The sequence below is a fragment of the Mobula birostris genome, chromosome 1, assembly GCF_030028105.1.
Source record: "Mobula birostris isolate sMobBir1 chromosome 1, sMobBir1.hap1, whole genome shotgun sequence".
NCBI lineage: Eukaryota > Metazoa > Chordata > Chondrichthyes > Myliobatiformes > Myliobatidae > Mobula > Mobula birostris.
In genome coordinates this window covers 26,308,873-26,330,524 of record NC_092370.1, presented here as the reverse complement: position 1 = coordinate 26,330,524, position 21,652 = coordinate 26,308,873, and the positions used below count along the sequence as shown (strand labels likewise).

Here is a 21,652-nt window from a genome sequence, read left to right as displayed (position 1 = left end):
TGCCAGAAATCCGGAGCAAAACGTACAAAATGCTGAGATGCTCAGCAAGTCAGGCAGCATCTACGGGAAGTAATAAACGGCTGATGTTCAGGGTCAGACCCTTCATCAGTAAAGTTTAAAAACATTTGGTTTGTGGAAATAATTTTAATATTTTAACAAGATAAGCCAAACTACTCATCTGCACTTACTTTTCCATGCAGATTGACAACCCTGCTATTTCCAAGTGTGACAATACAGCTGCTATGTAGTGGGGGGGGGGCAGAAATGAAAAAAATCTAACCTCATTCAGTTTAATGAGGGAGTTATAGAAAAATACAGCACAGAAACAGGCCCTCTGACCCATCTAATCTGTTTAAAGTGCCTACACCCGTCGACCTGCATTGGGACTATCATCCTCCGTACCCCTATCATCCATGCACTTATCCAAACTTCTCTTAAGCATTGAAATTAAGTGCTCATGGACCACTTGCACTGGCAGCTCATTCCACACTCTCCCAACCCGCTGAGTGAAGACGTTTTTGCTCACGTACCCCTTACACTCTTCAGCTTTCATCCTTAACCCATGATCTCTGATTATAGTCCCACCCAGCCTCAGTGCAAAAAGTTTGCTTACATTTACCCTATCTATACCCCCCATAATTTTGTATTCCTCTACCAAATCTCCTCTCAATCTTCTATGCTCTAAGGAATAAAGTTCTAACCTATTCCTTATAACTCAGGTCCTCCAGACCCAGCAACATCCTTGTGAATTGTCTCTGCACTCTTTCAACCTTATTTACATCTTTCTTGTAGGCAGGTGACCAAAATTACACACAATACTCCAAATTAGGCCTCACCAATGCCTTATACAATTCAACATAACATTGCATCTCCTGCACTCAACACTTTGATTTATGAAGGGCAATGTGTCAAAAGCATTCTTAACAACCCTATCTACCTGTGCCACCACTTTCAATGAATTATGGACCTGTATTTGCAGTCCCTTTGTTCTACCACACCCCTCAGTACTCTACCGTTCACTGTTTAAGACCTACTCCTGTTGGACCTACCGAGGTGCAAAGCCTGGCACTTGTCTGCATTAAATCGCTGCTAGACTTCAGTGGCAGATTCAGGTCCACAACAGGAGATCCATAGTGTGAAGCCTCAGAGAAACTGAGATGTGCACTGAGCCTAACCGGGTGCACTGAATTCATAAAGGGAGCGAACAGCAGGGAAACCACTACTAATTCCACATCGTACCAAGTGCAGTTGGCAGTTTGCAAGATCCTCCAAATGAAATGCTGGGAGCTTCTGAAGTAAGGATGACGTTTCAATGAATTAAAAACAACAAACAAAATGGCTCACCTCTACGTTTTCATCCAGCTGCTTTATCAGATTTGGAGGAGGTTCATCTTCAGTAACCAATATCTGCTCTGTTGAGAGACTGCGATTCACTTTCACCTTGCTTACTGTTGCGTATGCCGCGGTACCATCAGCGGGCTGGTGATTTTGATCTTGTACCACAACATTCAAATCTGTAGCTTCTGCCTCACTATAAATTTCATTGACCACACTGCCAGTTTCCTCTTTCAGCTCTTTCACTGTTTCATAGAGAGAGTCTTCAGTGACCATGTCCGGTGAGGAGCTGTCCTTTAACACTTCATAGGTGTTACACACTCCCTGCGAGGTCTTGGCTTCATTCACATCTGTCGATTCTGCGGCAGCTGTTGGATCATTGCCTGGTATTTCAGGCAGCTCCCTACTCTGTGCACATTTTGAAGATTTACACTGTGCATCCTGGTTTGGCTCAACTGGAAGCAATGCATCTTCAGAGGAATTTACAATTGTACTTTGATCTGAAAGGACTACCAAAGCAAAGTTATATAGCAACATTTTCTATTTTTAAAAAGCACAATAATTGAGTTGATTTTTTTTCCCCCACCCATCTGCAATTAAGGTTTGACAACCAAAAATTGGCATTGATGCATTTGAACAGTTGATACATAGGAGGGAGCCTAATTTTGAGGTGATTGGAGGAAAATATGTTTGGGGGGGGGGGAACGTCAGAGGTAGATTTCATTTTACACAGAGAGTGGTGTGGAATGCGCTGCCAGGGTGGTGGCAGAAGCAGATACATTAGGGACATTTAAGAGACTCAAGATCAGAATCAGATTTATTATCACCGGCACGTGATGTGAAATTTGTTAACTCAGCAGCAACAATTCAATACAATACATAATCTAGCAGGGAGAGAAAAAATAATAATAAATAAAACAATAATAAACAAATAAATCAATTACGTATATTGAACAGAATTTTTAAAATGTGCAAAAACAGAAATACTGTATATTTTAAAAAAGTGAGGTAGTGTCCAAAGCTTCCACATCCATTTAGGAATCGGATGGCAGAGGGGAAGAAGCTGTTCCTGAATCATTGAGTGTGTGCCTTCAGGCTTCTGTACCTCCTACCTGATGGTAACAGTGAGAAAAGGGCATGCCCTGGGTGCTGGACGTCCTTAATAATGGACACTGCCTTTCACAGACAACCCTCCCTAAGGATGTCCTGGGTACTTTGCAGGCTAGTACCCAAGATGGAGCTGACTAGATTTACAACCTTCTGCAGCTTCTTTCGGTCCTGTGCAGTAGCCCCTCCATACCAGACAGTGATGCAGCCTGTCAGAATGCTCTCCACAGTACAACTACAGAAGTTTGTGAGTGTACTTAACACATGGATGAGAGGAAATGGAGAGCTTAGAGGAAGAGAAGGATGAGGCTGAACTTGCATTCAGTTAGAAGGGCAAAGGGTCTGTACTTAGCTGTACTGCTTTATGTTTCTAAATAACACCATGCTGATGAAATGCTTTGATATTGGACAATGGCATTGCTAAAATAATAAATATCAATGAAAATAAATGGTGACATTTTGACGACTTCCAGAAAGGGACCATTAATCCACCTAGAATTGTTAAAAATCTCCCCACCACAAACCATTTGAAATGTTATTTATTTATATACCGAATGTACAGCAGGTCTACGCTTTCCTTTGCTAGAAGTTGAGAAAGTTACTTTGGATTGCACATGCCAATTGCTGCCTTACCATCTCCATTTGTAAGGCTCTCAGTGTGACCATTCGCTGGCAGCTCACTTCTGAAGCTCACTAGGTAACTGTTGGTCTCCTTCTCTGAAGGCTGAAAAACATTGATGTCACTGCAGAGTTTCCAAAAAACAGTTACAATAAGAAATTTGCCCCGCCACTTTTCTTGGAAAAATTTGACACTTGAGTGTGCTTAGGCTGCCTGAAATAAAAAAATAAATAAATCTTATATTGCAGAAATAAGCCTGTAGTTCTTGCGCAGGTTTGGGTCATTTGAATGGAATTATAAAGTGATTCTGCTGATGCTGGAAATCCAGAGTAACACAGAAATCTGGCAGCATTGGAGAGGAATAAAGAGTCAATGGTGCTTCTTTATGACGAGAAAGGAAGAGTGAAGATGCCAGAATAAGGTGGTAGGGGAGGGGAGGGGAAGGAGTACAAGCTTTAATGTGATGGTCCTCTCTCCTCTCCTATCAGATTCCTTCTTCAGCACTTTTCCACCTATCACGTCCATGCTTCTTACTTCATCCCCCTTTATCACCTGTACGAGTGAGTGATATGACACAGAGATTCAGGTCTAGAAAAATTCATTAGAAGTTTAAAGTAGTAAGTGGCAAGGGAAGCCCTGTTGTAAGATTGTTCTGAAAGTGCACATCTAATTTCTATTAAGGCAATACACAACAATTTCCTCATTGTGCCCTGCTGTTCAATGCCCTTAAACTTGGCATTTGCACTTGGCAATTTGCAGACGAGTGCCCCACTGAATTTCTGGAGCTGTGCAATTGAACCTCTGTTGGTGAAGTAAATGAAAAATAAAAACAAAACAACCCCTCCTTTTCACATGTTGAATGCCGAAAGAAAAACTACATCATGTTTCATTGGAAGGAAACTGTAAGGCTTTTGGAAATAAAAAATAAACTGCAGTACACTTGTTTAAATGCTAGGAGATAGAACCTTGTAGTACTCCAGGTGACAATTTAAAAATTAAATTTGCAACACAGAGGTAAGAGGGCTGGAAATGCAAATGGAGATAAACTGGGTGACTAACAAACAATCTGTTGGAGGAACTCAGCAGGTTGTGGAGAATCTGGGAGGAGGAAGGGAATTGGCGACATTTTGGGTCAAAACCCTGCATCTCTGGATGGTGAATCAATCACTTTGTTCACTCTTCTACTTCTCATAACTTGTGGGGCGTCACGGTGGCGCAGTGGTTAGCACAACCCCTTACAGCGCCAGAGGTTCAATTCCCGTGCTCTCTCCGTAACCGCAGTGGGTTTCCACCAGATGCTCCGGTTTCTTCCCACAGTCCAAAGATGTATCGGTTGGTAGGTTAACTGTCCCGTGATTAGGCCAAGATTAAATCTGGACTGTTGGCGTGTGGCCAAGTGGTTAAGGCATCGGTCTAGTGATCTGAAGGTCGCTAGTTCGAGCCTCAGCTGAGGCAACGTGTTCTGTCCGTGAGCAAGGCACTTAATCACACATTGCTCTGCGATGACACCGGTGCCAAGCTGTATCGGCCCTAGTGCCCTTCCCTTAGACAACATCGGTGGCGTGTAGAGGGGAGACGTGCAGCATGGGCAACTGCCGGTCTTCCATACAACCTTGTCCAAGCCTGCGCCCTGGAAACCTTCCAAGGCACAAATCTATGGTCTCACGAGACCAACGGATGCCTAAATCTGGACTGCTGGGCAGCGTGGCTCAAAGGGCCGGGTAGGGCCTATTCCCCGCTGTATCTCAATAAATTAAAAATAAACAAATAAAAAACTGGCTCAAAAGTGTGAGGTAATTCGCTTTGGAAGGTTGAATTTGAAGTCAGAATACAGTGTTGATGGCATGATTCTTGGCAGTGTGGAGGAGCAGACGGTTCTTGGGTTTACGTCCACAGATCCCTCAAACTTACCAACAAGTTGATAGGATGGTTAAGAAGGTATGGTATGGTGTGTTGGCCTTCGTTAATCATAGGACTGAGTTCAATTACATTAGAGCTCTACAAGTCCCTGGTTAGACTTCAGTTGGAATATTGTGTCCAGTTCTGGCCGCCTCATTATAGGAAGGACGTAGAAGCTTAGAGAGGGTGCAAGAGGAGATTTACCAGGTACTGCTTGGATTGGAAAGCATGTCTCATAAGGATAAGCTGAGCAAGTTTGAGTTTTCTCTTTGGAGTGATGGAGGATGAGAGGTGACGATAGAGGTGTACAAGATGATAACAGGCCTGGAATGTGTGGACTGTTCCTCAGGTGGAAATGGTTAATGCCCACGGACATAATTTTAAGTTGATTGGAGGGAAGTATGGGGGGTGGTGGAGATGTCAGAAATATATTCTTTACACAGAGATTGGTGAGTGTTTGGAATGCCCTGCTTGGTGTGGTGGAAGAGGCAGATAGATTAGGGGCATTTAGGAAACTCTTTGACAGGAACATGGATGACAGAAAATGGAGGGCAATGTGTGAAAAAAGGGCTAGATTGATCTTAGTAGGTTAAAATGTCAACCGACATCATGGCCTATACTGTGCTTAGCTATAGGCAGGGTTAATCAGAAATAGAAAATAAAAGATAATAGGCACCAACAGTGACCAGGCACAGTGAAATTAATAAAATGCAGCAGAAAAGTTCATATGGGTGGTGGAGTTGGTGTGGAGGGAAGAGGAAGAGGAAAGGGAGATAGAGCACATCTAATGCCATAGAGTCAAAGTACAGCACAGAAACAGGCCCTTCAGCCCATCTAGTCCAATTAAACTGCCTACTCCCATCAACCTGCACCGACAGCAAAGACCTCCATACCCCTATCCAAACTTCGCTTAAGCGTTGAAATTGAGGTCGATAATACCACTTGCACTGGCAGCTCATTACACACTCTCAAAACCTTCTGAAGCGAAGAAGTTTCCCCTCATGTTCCCCTTAAGCATTTCATCTTTCACCCCTAACCCATTACCTCTGTTTGTAATCCCACTCAAACACACACACACACACACACACACACACAAAATGCTGCAGGAAGTCAGCGGATCAGGTAGCAGAAGGGTATTGGCCCAAAATGTGAACTGTCTACTCTTTTCACAGATGCTGCCTGACTTGCTGAGTTCCTCCAGCATTTTGTACATGCTGTTCAGTGGAAAATGCCTTCTTTCATTTATCCTAGCTATATCCCTCATAATTTTGTATACCTCTATCAAATCTCATCTCATTTAATGGATTCAGTAGGCTGCTGCTGTGAGAATATGCCAATTAAATTGGAGATGCTGGGGACATGGAGAGAAAAGGGAAAGGAAGAAGAGGCAAAAAGGAGAGAGGGCATTAAAATCAGAGCAACATCATTAGCTGAATGACCTATGCAGTGATGTACTGTTTGATTCATAGAAAACTAAAGAGTTGTAGAACACTTACCATGTTTAGTAGATTGTCCTCCTTATCTGGAGATCTGTCAGTAGAAGGACAAATTCATTGTTACATCGTCAAATGTACTTAAATACATGCTTTGAAATAACAGTTAACCTGAGGCTCTGTCCACACTAGACCCGATAAATCCATAACCGAAGCTTTTTCTCTTCGTTTTGACCCTCCGTCCACACTGAAACGGCATTTTCCTCCCCTGAAAACAGAGCTTTTCTAAAACACTCTCCAGAGTGTTTAAATCTGAAAACACCAGTTGGCCGTTGTAGTGTGAACGGGGTAACCGGATAATTTTAAAAACGCTGTCATGACGTGCCGGAACAAATGGTGGCGGCAGTGCGGCATTTCATTGTTTTCTTAAACACAACCTCCAACACCACAACAATATCTCACAATAGATGTGTAACAGCCTAATGATTGTGTGGAAATACAAGATAACACTGATGCAGACATGTTTTATCCATTTAACAAGGTGCTTTATTAATGTATTGCTTGTGCAAACATTCAATAGATGCAATTGTCACTTTTGCCCAGTAACTCATTTTATTGAACATGTTAAATGCAGCAAAATAATACACAAAGACATGGCAAAAGTAAAGGCAAACAAACGAGGTAACAGCAAATTCCACTTTTGCTCAGTAACAAGCCTTATTGCATTTAGTTGTAGCTGTCGTCCCTTTCATCAGTGAAGAGACTATGGCTGTAAGAAATGTTTCTGGACAAATGCGCACCAAGTCTTTTGTTTGGCAATTTCCTTTTTAGTTTTTCTAGTCTGTAACTGGACAAATGCGCACCAAGTATACAGTTTCCTCTTTGTTTGTTTTCTGTGTGTCCTGCGCATGCCCAGTAGGAGGAGATTCGCCCAATACCCGTTTTAATGTGGACGGAGGTATTTTCAAAAACGCCTGGTGTGGACGCCTATCGTTTTTACATGAAACCAGCGTTTTCAAAATTATCTGGTCTAGTGTGGACGTAGCTTTAGTCTTATTTGCCCAGTGACAGTGGCGAAGTGTGCATTACAATGAAGCAGTTGTTTGAGTTTTCTACAATCTAGCATAATCAACACAATAACAACCTCAAAGCATTAATCATTCACATGGTCCTAAACAATACTCTTCGTAAGCAGGGATAATGATTTGAAAAAAAAGTTCCTAGGTTTAGCTCTGTCACCATAGACAAGAGTGCATCCTGCGGAAGTATGCTTTTCATGCAAATTTGGAATTATTTGCTGAGTCTGGATTATCTGCTCATTTGGGTAGGAATATTAAAGACAGTGTACAGCCTATCGATCCAATTCATTCATGCTGCCCAAAATACTTGTTCTTAGTTCTTTTTTGTGTAAATGAAGAATGGTTGGGGATACTGTATAAGTTGGTGAAAGTGTTACCCTAGCAAATAATTCAATAATAACCATGTAAAGATCCCCACTGATAAAAACACTATGCTTTTGATTCTGTTGCGAGTACACTCCCTGAAGGTTCCATAAGTACTACTGATGATAAATAAGCCTACAACCACAATAATTGAACAGCTACAGGGGGAAAAAGGTGTATGTTTTCTGTATACCTATTAACAGCTGTGTAATTCTACAGATATTCAAAACAATACACAGATATATCAGCGATAATACATCTTTTGAAAATGAAGGCATACCTTCACCTTCCCTTCTTCTGAAAGAATCATACTGAGGTAGATTCAATTTAAAGGGATCACAGGATTATTAATTAACTTCAAGTTTGGACACGATGGATAGCGTTTCCATTCCAGAAAAGTTTGTTGAACTGCCAGTTGACCTTAAGTCAGTCATGTGTTGGGGCAACATGATTAAACACATCTTCCATCCCTCTGTTGTGTGGGCAATATGAGACGGAACACAAAGCACCAACATTCCAATTACAATCCAAACAAATCCCTCAGAGGAGAAAAATTAGGCAATATTTTTCTTTTTATTGTATTAATAAAAACACCTGATCGATGGGAGTAGGCAGTTTTAAATGGTTCAGCATAGACTCTATGGGCTGAATGGCCTGTTTCTGTGCTGTACTTTTCTATGACTTTACACCAGTTCATTACTCAGAAGAGTTTTAAAAATGTAGATCTTAATGGGGTGATTAATTAAAATATTAAAAAAGGTGGAGGGAGGGATGGACAAACTATCCTCTCTCGGTGCAGTCACTGTGGAAAACTTTTTAAGGATACCATAACTTTACAGGATTTCTATTTTCAGACTAGTTAGTCTGACTTCTGGGGCTTTGGGAAATCCATCAGGTAAAATGAATGGTAACCTGATGTAGCATGCCTTTATAATGGTGTGTTGGAAACAGCTATGCTTTGCTTGGAGCATCAGGCTAAATCAAAGAAGCCAAAATTTCATTCCAATCTCCACAATTCCCCCCCCCCCACCCCCGACACACAAGGGTCATCAACCTTCCCAACAACATCCCTTCTCTTAATATTCCCGTTCTCTTAACCATACGCATTCCCTTCTCCATTATTTCCATCTCCAAAATGGGCCAAACTGATCTAGTTCTTGGGTTGTATTATTTTCTGTAACATTGGTTCCTTCTCAATACTTTGTGTATAAACACTCACTGACCACTTCATTACACATACCTGCTCGTAAATGCAAATATCTAATCAGCCAATCATGTGGCAGCAACTCGACGCATGAAAGCATGCAGACATGGTCAAGAGGTTCAGCTGATGCTCAGGCCAAACATTAGAATGGAAAGAAATGTGATTGAAGTGACTGTGAGCATGGGATGATTGTTGGTGCTGGATGGGATGGTTTTTAATATCTCAGAAACTGCTAATCTCCTGGGATTTTCATGTACGACAGTTTCTAGAGTCGGAGTTCCCATATGGAGTCCACAGACCCCTCAGTTAATGGTAAGCCTCCATGGCATAAAAAAGGTTGGAAATCCCTGCTCTAGAGTTTATAGCAATAAAAACATCCAGTGAGAAGCTGTTGTGTGTGTGAAAATGCTTTAGAGGAGACAGAGGAGAATGGCCAGACTAATTCAAGCTGACTGGAAGGTGGCTGTAATTCAAATACCGAAGATCATCTCTGAATGCACAACACGTCAGATGGGACACAGAAGCAGCAGACCATGAACATGCACTCAGGGGAAGTACCTCATAAAGTGACCACTCAGTGTCCAGCACAATTCATTTGAAGAAAAGTCTAACTGTGGGAGAACTTGTGCGTCGTCTGTAATGCACCACGTCATCCCACCCACAATCAATGCAAACAAATCAAACATCCCTTTGGATGACTCCCTTCTGGAGATATGTACATATCATTTTAATGCATTTTCAGTATCTTTATCTTTTTAAATGCTATTGATTGTCATTTTCTGTATATTGTACACCTACTATGTCCATAACGGAGAAATTGTATTTGTTCAGCTTCAGAAATCATTTGCATACTCATTGAATGAGTACTCATGAGTGATTTTACCTTCTGCAAAAATAATTGGACAATTCATTTTTACTTTTAACACAATAAAATACCAAATATACTTTAAGTACCAATGCCTGCACGATTACTGCTAGAGATGGAAATGTCTTGATGCTACACAATGGAGCTTAAATGAATACTCAAAAGAACTGTAACGCTAACATGAATTCTTATTGTAGATTGATGCACGGACATTTCAGTCCATTCAGTTATGGGATTGTGATGCTAAATTTGCACACATACTGGGATGCACGATAACCAGACTGGCATCTACTGCAAGACCATATTGATAATCTCAAAAAGAAAAGGGCATTATAGACTTGCTACATCCATAAGCTCAAATTGTGTTCAGGGAAGATTTCACAAACCAGCAAGAGATTAATAGCAAATTATTAGAAGACCAGCCTCTCCTGCGTAAGCTCTTTAATCTTCTGCCCACAATGTTTTAATAAAACTCACTATAAACAATGAAATCTAGGTCATGAATGTCCTCGCTACAATAAGGAATCTTGGGAGATAATTAAAATGAATTCACCCTGCTCTCCATTCTCAACACCAGAGCAGAGGATACAGATTTGGAACTGCTGTATTTCTCAATTCCCACAATCCAGTCAAGTGCACTACTAAAGAGTATTCTCCTTAGAATGATTATTTTCAACTGGCTTTGTTTTTTATATAAGAGCAGAGAAACATAAATTAATAAGCAATGCATTTCAGTGGAAAAGGCTAAGTAGTTAGATTAACATTATATAATTTCAAAAATACATAACCTCAATTCAAAGTTCCCACATGGACTCATCCCTAGCCTCTCCCCTTTGGATCTCTTTGCATCGTTAATTCTAGCCTAGTTTTAATTGGTTCACCAATACAGAGATGCCTTCACCTGTATGAGCAGAGATGGCTGAAGATTCTGAGAACCTTTCACAAGGCACAGGATAGATATGTCCCACAAAAGTAGTTCTCAAATGGCAGGGGTAGGCAATCGTGGCTGACGTAGGAAGTTAAGGACTGCATAAAAGCCAAGGAAAGGACATATAAGGTAGCAAAAGTGAGTGGGAAGTTGGATGATTGGGAAGCTTTTAAAATCCAACAAAAGGCAACTAGAAAAGCTATAAGAAGGGAAAAAGTGAAATATGAGGGCAGATTAATCAATGATATAAAGCAAGATTGCAAAAGATTTTTCAGTATCCTTTATAAAAAAAACTTTATGAAGTTTTTACTCTTAAATAAAGAGTAAAAAGGAGGTGAGAGATGATATTGGGCCACTGGAAAATGATGCTGGTGAGGTAGTAATGAGGGACAAAGAAATGGCAGATGAGCTTAGTGGGTACTTTGCATCAGTCTTCACTGTGGAAGACACTAGCAGTGTGCCAGAAGTCCGTGAGCATCAGGGAGCAGGAGTGAATGCCATTGCTATTACAAAGGAAAAAGTGCTAGGCAAACTCAAAGATCTTAAGGTGGATAAGTCACCTGGACCAGATGGATGACATCCCAGAGTCCTGAGAGAGGTTGTGAAGAGACAATGTATGCTTTGGTCATGATCTTTCAAGAATAATTTGATTCTGGCATGGCCCCGGAGGACTGGAAGATTGCAATTGTCAATCTACTCTTTAAGAAGGGAGAAAGGCAAAAAAAAAAAAAAAATGGAATTATAGGCCAGTTAGCCTAACCTCAGTGGTTGGGAAAGCGTTGGAATCTATTATTAAGGATGAGATTTCAGGGTACTTGGAGACTAATGATAAAATAAGTCAAATCTGTAAAGGGAAATCTTGCCTGACAAATCTGTTAGTTCTTCGAGGAAGTAACAAGCAGGGTGGGTAAAGGAGAGGCAGTGGATGTCATTTACTTGGATTTTCAGAAGGCATTTGATAAGGTGCCTCACATGAGGCTGCTTAACAAGATAAAATCCTATGGCATTACAGGAAAGATACTGGTATGGATAGTGGAATAGCTGGCAGGCAGGAGGCAAAAAGTGGGAATAAAAGGGTCCTTTTTTGGTTGGCTGCTGGTGACTAGTGGTGTTGCTCAGTTGTCAATATTGGGACCGCTACTTTTCACATTGTTAATGATTTAGATAATGGAATTGATGGCTTTGTGGCAAAGTTTGCGGATGACACAAAGATAGGTGGGGGGGGGGCAGGTAGTGTTGAGGAAGCAATGCGGTTGCAGCAGAACTTGGACAAATAGGAAGAACGGGCAAAAAAGTGGCAGATGGAATACAGTGTTGGGAAATGTATGATAATGCATTGTGGTAAAAGGAACAATAGTGCAGACTATTATCTAAATGGGGAGAAGGTTCAAACATCAGAGCTGCAGAGGGACTTAGTCCTCGTGGATGACTCCCAGAAGGTTAATTTACTCTAATCGGTCAGGGCATCAAATGCAAAAAGACAGGCATGTGGGGTTGAGTGGGATTTGAGATCAACCATGATGGAATTGCAGAATAGACTTGACGGGCTGAATGGCCTAACTCTGCTACTATGTGTATGGTCTTATAGTATTGATCGTAATTTCTGGAACTTTTTACCCCCAATGATCCAACTCTGCACCCTTTCTCTCCATCTTTAATTAAAGCACATATTCTGTCCTCATAGTAGCTACATGTCATTGTCCATTCTTGCTCCCTAATGTCTTCTGAGGATAGGTTGAGTGAGCCAGTGTACTTTCCTTTGGAACAAAGGAGGATGAGTGATGACTTGAGAGAGGTAAACACTACTTTGAGGATAATCATCTTGTCGTAGTGGTAAGGCTTGTGTGTTCCGGAGAGCCGGAGAGTGTCTGGTAAGGTCACCAGCAGCGGTAAGATCAAGGGGCAGGCTCCAACCGAAGAGCCAATCGAACCCACATTTCAACAATGGTGCTGGAAGACGATGATGACACAATGCCAGTGAAGACATAGGAAGGCTGCAGCAGTGAAGGTTCCCCAGTCATCTTGCATACGATGCCACTGGACCCTGACAAGGACCACGTGGTGGTTGCACATGCATCTGCCTCCCGACATTAAAGAAAGTCATGCACAGGTGTTCTCCATAAAGTGAACCTACCCAAACATCTCGGATTAAGTCCCGTGGAATATGCGGATCCTTGATTGGCCTCTGCAGCCACCTGACGACTCACCAATACACATTCCCTCAGGAGAACATCATACTCAACTCAAAGGATTGCAAGAAGAGGAATACAAGATGATAAGAAGCATGGTTAGTGTGGATAGCCAGAGACTTCTTCCCAGGAAGGAAATGGCTAATATGGGGAGGGGCATAATTTTCAGATGATTGGAGGAAAGTATACAGAGTAGGGGAATGTCAGAGAAAGTTTTTTTTGTGCGAGTGCGGGGTGCACGGAATGGTACAGGCTGATACATTAAGGACACTTACTTAAGAAAATCTTAGATAGGCACATAGATGATATAAAAATGGAGGGCTACAATGTATGTCAGAGGAAAAGGTTACATTGATCTTCGAGTTTGTTAAAAGGTTGGCACAATATTGTGGGCCAAAGAGCCTGTATTGTGATCCATGTTCTAATTCGGTGTTCCATGTTCTAATTTCCTTGTTAACTGCCTTTGAACAATATACATATTAGAAGTACCTTAAGTATTATCACTCATTGATAAAAGAATAATTGGTACATGAATACTTTCTAGTATTCAGCTGGCAACCAGGCATTCCTGAAATATTGGCATCTCAATTTTTCTTTCCTCTTCTCAAAGATGATGACTCCTGTTGGGAGTACGTGAAAAGGCACTATGGGCTTCTGGTGCCTTGCAGGGATGTAGGGAAAGATGGGCCGAACAGCTACTGAGCACATCAATTTTCCCATAGGTATGCTTTTAAACCATATGTATTTAGTAAAAGGAAAGATACAGCAATGAACTGTGTGAGCAGAAATTAAGAGTCTCTTTGAGTGGCAAAGATAAACTGGATCAAAATCCAAGTTGGAAACTTGAAACAAAAGGAGCTGGTACACATTATAACTTTCACCATCGGTAATCTGTAATTGGGTGGTGAGGTAGAGATACATCTCTATCCAGAGGCACTTCTTCCCTCTGCTAGCTTGCAGGTCACTCTTGGGCAAGGTGTAGCACCTGCTTAACCCCCCCCGATCAGGGTCACATGAAGCCACAGGAGCCGATGGTGGGTGGTCGTATAAGCAGCTGGTGCATACACAAGTCCTTGTTATGAGATCGCTGACGACAGGCAGACAATCTCTGAAAAGTATTGATAGTGGCTGGGGCCACCTGTTTTCTAAAGACACTGCCAAGGAGGAGGCAATGGCAAACCACTTCTGTAGAAAAATTTGCCAAGAACAATCATGGTCGTGGAAAGACCATCATTGTCCATGTCATAAGGCACAGCACATAACAAACAAACTCATTTGTAAATCTCAAAGCATTATCCATACCTTCTAGGATACCAAAACCTTTTGTCCATAGAAGGGTTATCAGATTTTACACTTCCCTTTCTTTCCTGATCTTCCCATCTTGCAATCCCACTCTGAAGCCTGTTCCTTCAGCTACTTCCCACATCCTTGAATTATATTTTGGTTCTCATCCTGAGTACTGACCCAGTGACAGGCACAGGTATCCAGAAAGTTACATGAATGATATATTAAGCAGAGGAAAAGCTGCTTATTGGATTCTGAGGACCGACTGAAAACTGGATAATGCACGATTCAGTAGAATAGGAAAGGATATGCTTTATTTTGTTTGTTAAGATTAATTTCTCTTACCTGTTGCAGCTACTGCACAAGAAAATGAAAACAATCATGACCAAAAAGGCACAAGCAAAGGTAAATAGGCCCCAGAAAATGACTTGATATTGTCCACTGTCAAGTAACCCTGGGATAACTCCAACAACGTCAGCAGAAATTGGAGCCATTAGGAAGGCAGGAGGTTCCTATTACTGAATGACATCAGTGTAGAAATCTTCCTAGGACCTGAAATATATGAAAAGCACAAAAACATTCTTATTAGTAATCAGTCATACATGCAAGTAAGAGTAGGAGAAGGCTTTTCAGAAAACCATGGCTGATCTTCTATTGCCCAAACCTCACATTCCTGTCCTAGCTCCATAATTCCTTAATCCTTTAGAACCAAACATTTGACGATAAAGTAAACACAGTTACTGACCCTGCAGAGGGCACTGGGCTGGAGAATTTCAAAAGCTCACTATCCTTTATGTGAAGAAATTTCTCCTCATCTCAGCTCTAAATGTCCTATGCTTTGAGAATGAACCCTAAGTCTACACTTATTAACCGGGGGAACATTCTCCTCAAATCTATCATGTTGCGCCCTATCATCTTTCTGAACTTGTATTACTGCAACATGACTTCATAACTTTTACACTCAGTGCTACAACCGATGAAGGCAGGTCAGGCATGTCCCTCTTTTGTGCATTCTACTTGTATCGCCACCTCCAGGAACTACAGACTTGCACCCCAAGATCCGTCTGCACATTTATGCACCCAAAGGTCATACCAATTACTGCACACTTTCCTCTTACGTTTGACTTCCCAAAGTGCCACACTTCACAACTCTCCATATCAAACTCTTCAAATTCATAGCAACATTTTGAATGGTGTTGCTTTTGATTCCTGAAGGAAATCAGAGTTTGCTTGCCAAAGAGAACTGAAAAATGTATTTATACTTGGTGATTTTTTACTTTAATGGTTACTCCAAACAATATCAGTTGTATGTGATAGGTGGTAAGGTTGAAGTCAACACAAAATGGTGGAGTTGTGGTTAGCTAGGATGGTTTTCAAGGGATTCAGCAGGACATAGATCAGTTGGAAATATAGGGCCACAAATATCAGATGGGATACCATTAATTATAAATCCCACATCAAATCTTTCTGTGGCCTCTTATGGAACCGCAAAATTATAAGCTTTGTAAAACCAACTAAGTTGAACAAATGTGCATTGAAAATAGAAAACAACAGAATAACAGTTTTGCACAAAGTACTTTGGCACTGGATGAGAATACCTTAAAACACTGTCACATAACCTCAATGCAGGATGCATTGGAATCAGCTTGATTTACTTAAAATCAAGATTTATCTCAACTTAACATATTTTTGAAGATGAATATGCTCCAGTTTTATATCTACAGATTTATTCTCATTTGAACTTGCATTTTATAGATTTCCTGTTTGATGTATCTATTTTAAGTTAATAAGTTCAGTCACTTTGAAACAGGGAACACGCTTCACTGCCCTTAATCTCATTTTGAGAGGCCACCTCCGATTTTACACAAGTATATTTTTGTATCCTTGAAGGTCCTTGCTGATGGCCAGAATCATTTTAACAGCAGACTTATTTTTAGACTTAAGTTGAAATGATAATGTACAACCAGATTGTGGAAAGTTCAGAAGGGAGAAAAGGGGTAATTATTTTTCAAACTCTTTTTGCTGTTAAAGTACTTAAGTGAAGCATCTTTAATGAGGAAGTCATTCAGATGGCAGCTGGCTATTACTGTATAACTATCTGAATACAACTTACATATGCTGTGTATTTTGTATATATATTAACATTTTTATCTTTCAAATATATTTTATATATTATACATTAAAAAGATAATTTTTAATGGTCTCTAAATGTCTAACAATAAATATTTTTAAAGAGGCAGTTACCTGATTAAGGATTGAGGCTTCGGCTGTGTAGAAGTTTGAATTCACAAAGTTAAATGACAGTTAGAATCAGAAACAGGTTTATTATGCCATATGCTGTGAAATGTGTTGTTTTGTGGCAGCAGTACAGTGCAGGACATAAAAATTACTATAATTTCAAATGAATAAATCGTGGAAAAGAGGAGTATCAAGTTCATGGACCATTCAAGAGTCTGATGACAGAGGGGAAGTTGTTCCTAAAATGTTGAGTATGGGTCTTCAGGCGTCTGTATTGCCTACCCAATGGTAGTAATGAGAATAATGAATTATGCAGCAAATCCTTTTCAATTTTAAATTTCTACCACTCCAGCATCAACATTTTCTCAATTCCATTCTAGCGCGTGTTACACAACCTGAAGCTGTGATGAATAGGCCACCTTGAATACCATGCTGATATGACAGGTACTTGCTTAAACCAGGCTCAAAAGATTGGAGATGAGCTTCGTTTGTCGCACAAACATTGAAACAAAGTGAAATGAATTACGTGCCTCAAATCAAACTAGTGAGGATTGTGCTGGACAACCTGCAAATGTCACCACACATCTAGAACCAACACAGCAAGCTCACAACTCAATAAACATTACTGTATGCCTTTGGAACGTTGGAGGAAACTGGAGCACCCGGAGGAAACCTGCATGGTCACAGAGAGAACTCCTTACAGGCAGCGGAGGGAATGGATCCGCAGTCTTACAGCTGATACAGGAAAGCATTGCGCTAACTGTTACTCTACCGTACTGCCCATATAATCTAGTACCCAGGGCTTGCTTAAAGCCCCAGTGGGGGTGCAAAGGGACTTGGGAATTCCAGGGCATGATTCCCTAAAGGCTAACCTGCAGGCTGAATCAGTAGTTAGGAAAGCTTATTCAATGTTACTATTTATTTCAAGAAGACTAGAATATAAAAGCAGGGAAGTAATGCTGAGCTTTTATGAGACTTTGGTCAGACCACGTTTGGAGTATTGCAAACAGTTCTGGACCCCATATTTTTTAAAAAAAAGATGTCGAATACTGGGTGAACGAGTAGTCTCTGGGGTACTGCGTCTGTAAGTATTAATGCTTTGCTGCACGCTTAAGTGCTTGGTAGAGGGTGCAGATGCTTTTTTGCTGGAGGGGGAGGGGGTTTGCTGTTGCTTATGCATGGCAGGGGGAGCTGGGGGGTCTTTGGGATTCTAACATTTAACTGTTGTTCATTCTTTGGGGCACTGTTTTCGTGGATGTTTGCAAAGAAAAAGAATTTCAGAATGTATATTGTATACATTTCTCTGACATTAAATGTACCCATTGAAACCTATACAATATTTAAAGTGAAGGCTGATGTGTTTTTTTTAGTTAAGGCATCAATGTTTATGGGAAGAAGGCAGGAGAATGAGGCTTAGAGGAAAAATAAATTAGCCATGATCAAATGATGGAGCAGGCTTGATTAGCTGAATAACCCAATTCTGTGCCCATGCCTTAAGGATTTTCCTCATCATCACTAATGCTTATAGTAATATATCTCATCTAGTGTTATTTAGCAAGGAAACCACAGATTTCTGGCTAACATCAGGACTTCATACAAAACTGGAAAATGTGATCGTTATGATGGGAAAAACTTGCAGCACAGGGCTGTGTGCTTAGCCCCCTGCTCTACTCGTTTTACACCCCTGACTGTGTGGCTAAGCACGGCTCCAGCACTATCTTCAGCTTGCTGATGACACCACTGTTGTGGGCCGTATCAAAGGTGGTGGTAAATCAGCATACAGGAGGGAGATTGAAAATTTGGCTGAGTGGTGTCAGAACAACAATCTCTCACTCAATGACAGCAAGATCAAGGAGCGATTGTAAGCTTTAGGAGAAGGAAACTAGCGGTTCATGAGCCAGTCCTCATTGGCAGATCAGAGGCGGAGACGGTCAGTAACTTTAAATTCCTGGGTGTCACTGTCTCAGAGGACCTTTCCTGGACCCGTCATATAAATGTAATTGCAAAGAAAGCACGACAGCTCCTCTACTTCCTTAGGAGTCTGCGGAGATTTAAAAACTTTGACGAACCAGTGAGGTGGAGGAACTGAGCAAAATACATGTTAGTAGGGAAGTGGTGTTAGGTAAATTGAAGGGATTGAAGGCAGATAAATCCCCAGGGCCAGATGGTCTGCATCCTAGAGTGCTTAAGGAAGTAGCCCAAGAAATAGTGGATGCATTAGTGATAATTTTTCAAAACTCGTTAGATTCTGGACTAGTTCCTGAGGATTGGAGGGTGGCTAATGTAACCCCACTTTTTAAAAAAGGAGGGAGAGAGAAACCGGGGAATTATAGACCGGTTAGCCTAACGTCGGTGGTGGGGAAACTGCTGGAGTCAGTTATCAAAGATGTGATAACAGCACATTTGGAAAGCGGTGAAATCATCGGACAAAGTCAGCATGGATTTGTGAAAGGAAAATCATGTCTGACGAATGTCATAGAATTTTTTGAGGATGTAACTAGTAGAGTGGATAGGGGAGAACCAGTGGATGTGATATATTTGGATTTTCAAAAGGCTTTTGACAAGGTCCCACACAGGAGATTAGTGTGCAAACTTAAAGCACACGGTATTGGGGGTAAGGTATTGATGTGGATGGAGAATTGGTTAGCAGACAGGAAGCAAAGAGTGGGAATAAACGGGACCTTTTCAGAATGGCAGGCGGTGACTAGTGGGGTACCGCAAGGCTCAATGCTGGGACCCCAGTTGTTTGCAATATATTTTAATGACTTGGATGAGGGAATTAAATGCAGCATCTCCAAGTTTGCAGATGACACGAAGCTGGGTGGCAGTGTTAGCTGTGAGGAGGATGCTAAAAGGATGCAGAGTGACTTGGATAGGTTGGGTGAGTGGGCAAATTCATGGCAGATGCAATTTAATGTGGATAAATGTGAAGTTATCCACTTTGGTGGCAAAAATAGGAAAACAAATTATTATCTGAATGGTGGCCGATTAGGAAAAGGGGAGGTGCAACGAGACCTGGGTGTCATTATACACCAGTCATTGAAAGTGGACATGCAGGCACAGCAGGCGGTGAAAAAGGCAAATGGTATGCTGGCATTTATAGCGAGAGGATTCGAGTACAGGAGCAGGGAGGTACTACTGCAGTTGTACAAGGCTTTGGTGAGACCACACCTGGAGTATTGTGTGCAGTTTTGGTCCCCTAATCTGAGGAAAGACATCCTTGCCATAGAGGGAGTACAAAGAAGGTTCACCAGATTGATTCCTGGGATGGCAGGACTTTCATATGAAGAAAGACTGGATGAACTGGGCTTGTACTCGTTGGAATTTAGAAGATTGAGGGGGGATCTGATTGAAACGTATAAAATCCTAAAGGGATTGGATAGGCTAGATGCAGGAAGATTGTTCCCGATGTTGGGGAAGTCCAGAACAAGGGATCACAGTTTGAGGATAAAGGGGAAGCCTTTTAGGACCAAGATTAGGAAAAACTTCTTCACACAGAGAGTGGTGAATCTGTGGAATTCTCTGCCACAGGAAACAGTTGAGGCCAGTTCATTGGCTATATTTAAGAGGGAGTTAGATATGGCCCTTGTGGCTACAGGGATCAGGGGGTATGGAGGGAAGACTGGGGCGGGGTTCTGAGTTGGATGATCAGCCATGATCATAATAAATGGCGGCGCAGGCTCGAAGGGCCAAATGGCCTACTCCTGCACCTATTTTCTATGTTTCTATGAACTTCTGTTGATGTGTATCGGAGAGTGTACTGCCTGGCTGCATCATGGCCTAGAATGGGAATACCAATGTCTTTGAATGGAAAATCCTGCAAAAGGTAGTAGTTTCGGCCCAGTACATCAGGGGTAAATCCCTCCTGACCATCGAGCATACCTATATGAAACACTGTCGTAAGAAAGCAGCATCCATCATTAAAGATCCCCACCACCCAGGCTATTGCTTATCTCACTGCTGCCATCAAGCCGAAGGTACAAGAGCCTCAGGACTCGCACCACTAGGTTCGAGAACAGTTACTACCTCTCAACCATCAGGCTCTTGAACAAAAGAGAATAACTACGTTCATCTATTGAGATGCTCGTACAACAAATGATCTCACTTTAAGGATTCTTCATCTTATTTCATGTTCTTGTTACTTACTGCTATTTATTTATATTTGCATTTGCACAGTTTGTTGTCTTCTATGCTCTACTTGATCGTTTATTGATCCTGCAGGAAAAAGAACCTCAGGGTTGTATTTGGTGATGCATAGCTACTCTTACAATAAAATTTACTTTGAACTTCAAATTATATCCACATTGGTTCAGTTATGTAAAAAATACAGTCTTATAACATGACATTAAACTTGGAGTCTAGAACCAGTGAAAATGAATTCAAAGTATTGTAATGAATTACAAAAGTTAAGACAGTTTGAATGATATCATATGAAACAGGCCACATAATTCCACGATGATTTAAGACATTCAGAAAAATGCTAGGGGATACTGGGACCTAGCTGGATGGATAAGTTTACGTAAGTTGAGTAACCTTTTCTGTAATTATCCTGAAAATATTAACCTTTTCAATGGTCCTGTATTTGTCAGTCTGATTATAAGCAAAAAATATTTGTTGGGTACTTCTTCCTTCCACAAGAATGGGGTTAAGACTACAAGATATACAGTAGGAGCAGAAATAGGCCATTTGGCCCATTGAGTCTGCTCTGCCATTTTATCATGGCTGATCAATTTCTCCTCTCAGCCCCAATCTTCTGCTTTCTCCCAGCATCCCTTCATGCCCTGACCAATCAAGAATCTATCAACTTCTGTCGTGAATCTATCAACTTCTGTCGTAAATCTATGTAAACACTTGGCCTCCAGTGAATTCCACAGATTCACCACTCTCTGGCGAAAGAAATTCTTCCTCATCTCCATTCTAAAAGGACGCCCCTCTATTCTGAGGTTGTGTCTTGGACTCACCCATCATAAGAAACACCCTCCCCACATTCACCCTATCAAAGCCTTTTGCCATTCAATAGGTTTCAATTAGGTCACCCCTCATTCTTCTGAATACTAGTGAATACAGCCCCAGAGCCAAACGTTCTTCATATGACAAGGGGTACAATCC

General features: G+C 41.3%; 1 protein-coding gene across 8 annotated transcripts in view; it reads right to left on the bottom strand.

Annotated features, from left to right (window-relative positions):
• Nucleotides 1-21,652, bottom strand: part of pag1 (phosphoprotein membrane anchor with glycosphingolipid microdomains 1) — a 167,218-nt gene that overhangs the window by 23,817 nt on the left and 121,749 nt on the right. For all 8 annotated transcript variants that reach the window (XM_072252993.1, XM_072252973.1, XM_072253038.1 and 5 more), the window contains 4 exons: nt 14,651-14,857; nt 6,457-6,490; nt 3,076-3,166; nt 1,345-1,844 (listed from right to left, as the gene is read on the bottom strand). In XM_072252993.1, coding sequence (XP_072109094.1) covers nt 1,345-1,844; nt 3,076-3,166; nt 6,457-6,490; nt 14,651-14,799 — 774 coding nt within the window. In that variant the 5' untranslated portion in view covers nt 14,800-14,857. The remainder of the gene's footprint in view (nt 1-1,344; nt 1,845-3,075; nt 3,167-6,456; nt 6,491-14,650; nt 14,858-21,652) is intronic.